Genomic DNA, 8,292 nt, shown 5'->3' with positions numbered 1-8,292 from the left:
ATATATATATATACATATATATATATATGTATATATATATATATGAAGAATACCCACATGCATACAAAATAAAATAAAACTCATGAAGAAAGGTAGCTAAGCATGAGCCAGTGAGTAAGCAAGCATTTCTCTACACTTTCTGATTTCTCTACAGTTCTGCCTTTAGTTTCCGGCCCTGACATCACTGGTGGTGTGATCTGGAAGATGAAATAAACCCTTTCCTCCCCTAAGTTGACTTGGTCGTAGTATTTATCACAGTAACCAGAGAAAATAGGACACATGGTGAACTTAGTATGTTTGAGACAACTGTTCACAAGACAGCTGCTGTCACCTCCTGTCATTAGCACAGAAGGCCAGTTCTGTCATAGAGTGACCCTGGCTTGTTGGTTATATTACTTCCTAAGTAACTGTATTTTTTGCTAAGATCAGTTATTCCTTGTGAATATGGGCCAATTCACAAACACACACCTTACTGAAATAGTTTACTGCTTGCTGTCCAGCCTCTGGCAAGGTGTTACTAAGAAACTTCAAATATATTCTGTATACCCTCCATAAAACTAAGAAAACCCAGCATTTAAAGGAGTTGACAAGCTTTCCTCCTTCATCAACACTTACTACATCTTCCTTTGAAGTGACATGCAAGAACTATGCATATACAAAAGAAGGATGAATTAGAAAAACAGGAGACGGAAAAGAGGAAGTAAAGGGTCACCATACAGCTCAGCTGGATAGCATCCTGAGCAGGTATCTTTTTTGGGAAGTAGGAGATGCAGATTAAACATCTTCTGTGTTGTGAGAAAAGCCACCAATGTGATGAGTTAGTTGGGGGAGAGGAGGGTGATATTAAATAAACATGTTACCTTGATAAACAGAAGCCCAGTTTATGTAATTGATAATTACTCCATCATCACAACTAAATGTAGCCAGGTTGGGTTTTTTGCTGTTGTTTTGTTTTGACATTCAGAACCTCAGAATACTTAAGAGCCAATTTTCATCCTTTCCCATAGGGAGTATATCTCTGTACAGGAACTGTGTAGACATTAAGATCTTGTCTTATTAGCAATCTGACGCTATGACAGCTTACTGTGGTTAGAAAATCAGGTGAGAGGCATGATGTTGTCACCGACAGCCAGCATGAAGACTGGGCTATATGTTTACAGAGATTTCTCTTGAGTCCTCTGAGTAACACATAGTGACAGAGGTAATGCTGGGTTTGCATTATAGCTCTGAACATTCCCCTCCTCATCCTACAAAGAGAAATGCTGGACATTTCTCTTTGTGCAGGTGGGGCGCTTGCCTAGTATATTCAAGGCCCAGAGTCCAGGGAGGGAATGCTTGCCTAGAGTACCAGAGTTGACTGTATATGCTATCATTTTATTATTTTTCTTCAATTATCTGTAACTGAGCACTAATGGATTCCTACAGTAAGTCAGTGCTTTAATAACTTTTAAGAATGCTTGTAATTGTATGCAGGTATCTGATAGCTTTGAAAATATTTCTGTCCTCAGAGACAACGTTTTGTATCCTTGAATTATATTAACTGGTTTTGTTTTTGTTCCTTTTGTGAAACTGAGTATCTAACTAGGTCTTCATACTCACTAGGCAGGTTCTCTGGTGCTCTGAACTGTTGATGTGGCAAAAAACAGACATCGTTATTAGCACCGATTGCTCCAAATTCAGCCACAGTCACTATGGCTTACAGCTAAAATGTAAGAGGTCCACTTGAAGGCACAGCTGGATGGCTCAGTTCTCTGCAGGGCGGAGCCATGTAGGTGTGCATGTGTAGTGAGGAGTTCCACCTTGAGGTGGACTTTTAATTTGTCAATGATACATTTCCACTCAAATGTTAAAATACATGTGTGGGCAAACAAATGTAAAACATTTAGACACAGGTTTCACAGAAATACGTGTTTTGAAAAGATTCCTTTTAATGTGCCTTCATTTCTGTGTCTTTATCACACATCCATCTTTCTGTGAATACTTACTATTGATTTCAGGATTAATGCAGGTGTATAAATTATCAGGGTTATTTGAAATGCTTTGTTCTTAAAGCAAACTCAAACTGCTCTGGTACTGGATAGTTTTATTTATTATACAACTAATCCTCCAATGTACCCCAGCAAGAGAAACATGCTAGATAATTTTCCTTAGAGCTTTCTGCTTTGGTGAACTTGCACATAGTGTGTAAGAGACTTACTTCTTTTTCATCTCTTGCAAGGTGGATGTCTAAGCTGTGGAATGCCGTCATTGCTCCCAGAGTTCAAGAAGCAATATTGTCAAGAGCCTCCATGAATAAACAACCTGGGGCTGGGCAGACAGCTTCTAAGAAGCACCCTAGCCAAGGACAGCAGGCTGTGGTGAGGGCTGCCCTCAGCATTCTGCTTAATAAAGCCGTTCTGCATGGCTGTCCCCTTCCCAGGGCAGGTATGTAGGGCTATGCATGAATGAACACATTTACATTCACTCTATCACTGTTTGGAATTCATTTCTATGAAGTATTCCTTTGTCTCCTTGTGACGAAAGAAATGAATGTACTGTTCATAGCATTGTACCATAACTCTTTCTGTTTTGAATTACTGGCACGTTTTTGATTTCTAGACCTCCAAGTACAGTTTGTGCTGTCCAGCCAACTCTAGCTTGGTTACTGTTAGAAACCTATGAGTTAAGACTTGGTAATGTATTTTTCAAGTCACTCTACAAAACCATGTTATCTCCCCTTCTTAGAAAAGTGTGACTTGTGTTGTTTCAGAGCTGGACCAGCAGATAGCAGACTTCAAAGGGGGAAGTTTCCCTCTGTCAATAGTTTCAAGTTATAGCAAGAAGAAAGGAGAGAGTGGAGCCTGGAGAAAGGTGAACACCAGTCCTCGCAAGAAGCCTGGGCACTTCGCTTCACCCACGTGGAACAAGCCAGACCTGAAGCATGAAGGTAGGGAGTGGGAAGTCTACAGGATCCAGGTTCTGAGTGCAAGTAGACTTGGGTTACTAAAACTGCATTCTTTCAAGCCCGTCCCAGCCCCAAGTTGCTCAGTTTACATTTTCCTGGGATGAACCATGTAATAGTTTTCCAAAACAAAGCTGGGAACCTTCTAACCAAAAGATAACACTTTCATACCAGAACTAGAAAAAAATCATCTTCAACTTCTCCATTGTTATTTTTAAAACGAATTTGTTTTCTTAGTCCCCACAATTAAGTCTATCATCTTTATGATATTTTGCTCTTTTTACATACATGTCATTCCTCAGTTGAACTTAGCTTAGAAGAGTACATGAACCAGATATATTTGATACAAATGTAGCGCATTTATGAGTGAATCGGTTTGAGTATTGTTTTCCTGTATGGTGTGTTCAAGGTCGGGTGCTTTAAAAGAAATGACTAGCTTGAACTAATTAATTACCTAAACCATAAGCATTGTCACCATATGCTGTAGTGTGACAGCCAGAATCAATACAGGGAATAAAGAAGCAACAGTATAGAAAACAGTAATGTCGAAAACTCAGATCTGCTGTTGAGATGTTAATTAAGCCAGGCATGGTGGCACACTGAGAAGGAAGAGACAGGCAAGCCCCTCTGACTGAGTCCAGTCTGGTCTGTATAGGCTCCAGGTTATCTAGCCAAGACTATGTAATAAGACCCTGTCTCACAGAAAGCTAATTAAAAATATAAATCATAGAATTTCATTGACTTAGAACTGTTTATAGTGTCAAATATAATATACTTCACAACATGAACACTTTGTGAAAGATTGATAAAATGGTCTTTCAGTTTACACCATTGACAGGTCTTTTCAGTTTACACTGACTTGTGCATATACATTTCCAAAAATCCAGAAACAAAATTTGAAAAGTATGTAAGTTATTTCTAAGTCCTTGGGTTATTTTAACTGTATCACAATAATTCTCTCAAATGATTAGATTGGATAGTTCCAATGCCTCGGTTCATTTTGGTTTTAGATACAATGTTTGCTAGGAGACTTCTTGCCTACTATGTGCAAGTGGCCTAGGACTGAAAGCGAAGTAACAGACCCCGTCAGATCGCTGTGGAAGTTCAGAATATATAGTAAAAACTACCCATTTTTTCTCTAGACCTCACAAGATCACTGATATTGGCTCCCACGCTTCCACACACCAGTGCCCATGGTGGCACTTACGCAGTGGTCAGGACAGTGTCCCTCTTAAGAGCCACCAGTCTGAGAGCAAGACAAATGAAGAACTAGTACAGTGGTCTTTGGGGACCTGTTTTTAATGGAACTATTTTAAATTCACTTTACTTTCTTAAAATTTTTGCCCCTGTGGCTGTGGCATTCAAACCCCGGGCTCAGAGGACACTAAGCAGGAACTGTATCACTAAGTTATATTCCTGCCTAGATTCATTCTTCATAGAACATTTGGGTCAGCAACCTTCACATAATTTCAGACGTCACTCAGAAGTAGCTAAGTGTTTTAGTGTGTTTATGAAATTTGGAGTAATAGAAATATATCTTGAATCTAAAAAGACTTAGCATTGTTTCTTACACATTTCTGTCTATAGTCTAGAAGGAAATTCATTGCATCAGGACAAGTGTATACCCAGTATAAACCTGATACAAGTAAATGTTCTTATGCAAGAATACACAGAGTCTAACATGTTCTGTTTTCTTAAGTGCTCCATAATTTGCAAATTAGAAAATATTGGCTTGATTTTTATCACTCTTTGTATACCATTCCTAATTTCTGAATAATAATAGTTACTAAAAATTAAGTTTTTACAAGTACATTGCTGGTGCCACTTGCAACAGAAGATTAGCAGGTAACACATCAAAATATGCACATGATTATAGATTACTCTCATGAAATGGCAGGTTCTAGGTCCTCTTTTGGTACTTTGGCAATAAAGACTTAAATATATCAATAGATCAAATACTGAGTGGAGGGTCCAATTATAAAAACAAATGGCAGGTTTCCTAAATTGGGCCTCAGGTTGTTTTAATTTTATTGACCTCAGTGTAAATATCCATAAGCAAATCAGTTATTCCCCAATGTCCTAACTACTCCTCTGTTGGAAATTACACCAGAGCCACTGTTCTGAGAATATTTCCACAGAAGGTGGATGCTAATCCAAGCCCAGTGCTTCAGACTCTAGAATCTGGCTTTAAAAAAACAAAAACAGTTATGAATGACAGGAATAATGATCCATTCTATTGACAATGGCTGTTTTTCAACAGGTATGAGAAACAAGACTGTACCACATCTGAATATTAACAGAAACTCCTCTCTGTCCAAGCAACAGTAAGTTCTCTTTCAAGTTTTACTTACATCAAAGAAATCTTGAGTTTATTTGTTAACTAGCTTTAATTAACACTTGAGTTTAATAATTAATTAACCTTTTAAGTATTTGGTATATTGCTAACATTATTTTGTGCAGCTTTTGTAATAATATGATTTTGGAATAATAAATATCATTAACTGAAAGACAGTGCATTAATACAAACTTTAAATGAGATCTTGTTAAGTTCCATAAGTGTAATATACAACCCATTTTGTTTTTAATTTGTTGAATAAAGCTGGAGAACTAGGGTTCACTTTTTAATCAAACTTTTTCATTTAACAAATATGTAAGAAGGCTTACATTTGTAAATGTTTAGACTAGTGGTTCTCAACCTGTGGGTCGCAACCCTTTTTGTAGGCTAAAGGGCACATCACAGGGTCACCTACGACCATCCTTCAGATCAGATACTCATATTACAATTTGTAAGTTGCAAAATTACAGTTATGAAGTAGCAATGAAAATAATTTTATGGTTGAAGTCACTACAACAGGAAGAACTGTATTCAAGTGTCACAGTGTAGGCAGGTTGAAACCCACTGATTAGACAACCTAGTGATAACTTTTCTTACTGATAGATTTACAGACAGCATGGCTTATTTTCCTATAAGTACTGTGTTTATATTGATCATTTTATTGTTGATTATTTCATCTATAAATATTCTGGACTATAAAGAAAGATTTAGTTAATTATAGGATGGAAATATGTGGATAGTTTGCAAATAAAATGCACACCGTGTACCCTATTCATAGTATTATGGAGAGAGGTCAATGAGATTGCATTTTATGTGATTTTCCACTAAGACCATCACTTACCAAAGCTTGAGTCATTTTCCCCCTAACCCTAAGAAGTCATTCTAAGTTTCTTTTTCAGTTGAGAGAACTCGGAACTTGAACTGCTATAAGGGAAAAATAATCAGGCTGGCCTTGGCATTGCTGATACAAGTTTAAAGTGAATTTTTGTTCCAGTATATTATACTGACACATATGTCTCCCACAAACCCTCCAAGTTCCCTAAACCCCCCAAGTCACTACTTATTACTTTTTAAAAAATTTTTTTTATAATTTTTGATATATTTACAACATTTCTCCCTTCTCTCCTTGTAAACCAGTGGTTTTCAACCCATGGGTTGGATCCCCTTTGGGGTTGCATACCAGATATCCAGTGTATCAGTTATTTACATGATGATTAGTAACAATAAAAAGATACAGCTGTGAAGTAGTAACAAAAATAATTTCATAATTGGGGCTCAACACAGCATGAGGAATTCTATTAAAAGGTCGCTGCCTTAGGAAGATTAAGAACCAGTGCTCAAAACCCACCCAATCTCCTTCCTATCATGCCCTTGCTTTTCTTTAGGATTCCTAACTATAACCTGCTTTGTCTGTATAATGTTATTGCATGTATGTATTGCTATGTGTATGTATGTATTTTTATGTATGTTTTACACTGATAATGCTCTTCCCTGGAGAAAACTACTTCTCCCTTGTTCACCTTTTATTGCATGCCTGGAGTCCTTTGTGTAGGACTGAGGCCTTGTGGGGACTTCCCTGTCCACAAGGGCATTCTCATTGCTGTCATCTTTGTTCAGCATTTGGGCAGGCATGTTGGTAAACCTTTATAGGTTTAACTTCACTTTGTCAGACCCAAGTGATAGAGAAAGGGGAGAGAGAAAGGAGATTGGAAATACATTTTTCTTTGTGAAAAAAAGAACTGTTATCCTACTGAGAGTTTCTTGGCTGGAAGTTAGGGACATCTTGAGAATACCAGTTAGTTTTCATATCTCTTGGTATAGGGCTGTTGTTGCACACTGGATAACCTTTCTGAGTTACTTGGGAGAATATCAGAAACTCTTCTTCATCTCAAAGTTCAGAAGGTAGAGTGCGCTAGAGCTCTCTACTTGGCAACTGGTTTGTTCCCATTTTTGAAAAGCTCTCCTCTGGTGTCTGTATTAGGTCCTTAGAGAATGATCTATCAGTGACATTGACTTTGGACCACAGACTCTCTTTGGGTTCGGATGATGAAGCAGATCTGGTCAAAGAACTCCAGAGTATGTGCTCCAGCAAATCTGAGTCTGATATCAGTAAGGTAAGCATCCCCCAGGTGCAGGCTCATTGGCTCTGTCCAGTAGAGACTTGCCTTTACAACAGGATGTTAGGAGCCACATCCTAAAACGCATCCTCTAAATAAAATGTCTGATTATGTGTCACTATTGATGCTATAGATCAAGTCATCATTTGCTCTGCTCAGATTCATTTCTCCCAGGCCATTGGATAGTACTAGGGGCTTTGTCATTCTCCTCTGAAACACCTGAACTTAAAATTGTGTATTAATTGTATCGGCATATCTATCTGAGCAGCCTTTTGATTTGGGGAAGATTTTTGTGTGTATGATATGCATGCTAGACAAGAGTTCTACCCCTGAGCTGCATGTCTGTCTTCATGTTTTGATAGAGATTCTCTCTGCTATGTTAGCTTAGGCTCCCTTGGAACCTAGTGTCTATCTTCATAAGTAGCTTTATACAAATGTTTGTGTTTCTCAGATATTGTCATCACCAGGTTTGGTATGTAAGCTATCGGTAAGATACAAGCTTCATAGCAGATCCAGGTTATAGACAGAGTAGCAGCAACATTCTTTACAAATAAGAAAAAGAATGGTCCCATACAATATATATTGTCATGGTCTTTAAGCTGTGGAACTTAAGAACCAGATAAAAACCAGTTAGCTGAAATTTCAAAGAAAACCTTAATAGCATCAAGTTGAACCTGTTTTGGAACCCTTATGTCTGTGGTACATTTGACCAAGTCTCCTCCATAAATACTTTTACTTGGAAGGGAGCAAAAAGATACTCACAATGTACTGGATGTCCAGTGACAAACTCAACTATTCAGATGAACACTTAAACTCTCTAGGAAAAGTAAAAGTGGCTGCCTTATTCAACTTTGCTGGAAATGAACTGAAATACTTATCTACAGCAGAGAGAGAGAGAG

The 8,292-nt window shown here is 37.9% G+C and overlaps 1 protein-coding gene across 4 annotated transcripts in view; it reads left to right on the top strand.

The window, feature by feature from the left end:
- The window catches only part of Cttnbp2 (cortactin binding protein 2), a 157,015-nt gene that overhangs the window by 140,218 nt on the left and 8,505 nt on the right, over positions 1-8,292 (top strand). For all 4 annotated transcript variants that reach the window (XM_031381247.1, XM_031381245.1, XM_031381243.1 and 1 more), the window contains 4 exons: positions 2,219-2,424; positions 2,750-2,926; positions 5,202-5,265; positions 7,258-7,390. In XM_031381247.1, coding sequence (XP_031237107.1) covers positions 2,219-2,424; positions 2,750-2,926; positions 5,202-5,265; positions 7,258-7,390 — 580 coding nt within the window. The remainder of the gene's footprint in view (positions 1-2,218; positions 2,425-2,749; positions 2,927-5,201; positions 5,266-7,257; positions 7,391-8,292) is intronic.

This window comes from Mastomys coucha, unplaced genomic scaffold (assembly GCF_008632895.1).
Source record: "Mastomys coucha isolate ucsf_1 unplaced genomic scaffold, UCSF_Mcou_1 pScaffold20, whole genome shotgun sequence".
NCBI classification, from domain to species: domain Eukaryota; kingdom Metazoa; phylum Chordata; class Mammalia; order Rodentia; family Muridae; genus Mastomys; species Mastomys coucha.
Note: the sequence above shows the minus strand (reverse complement) of the source record. Positions and strands in the feature narration are given on the sequence as shown.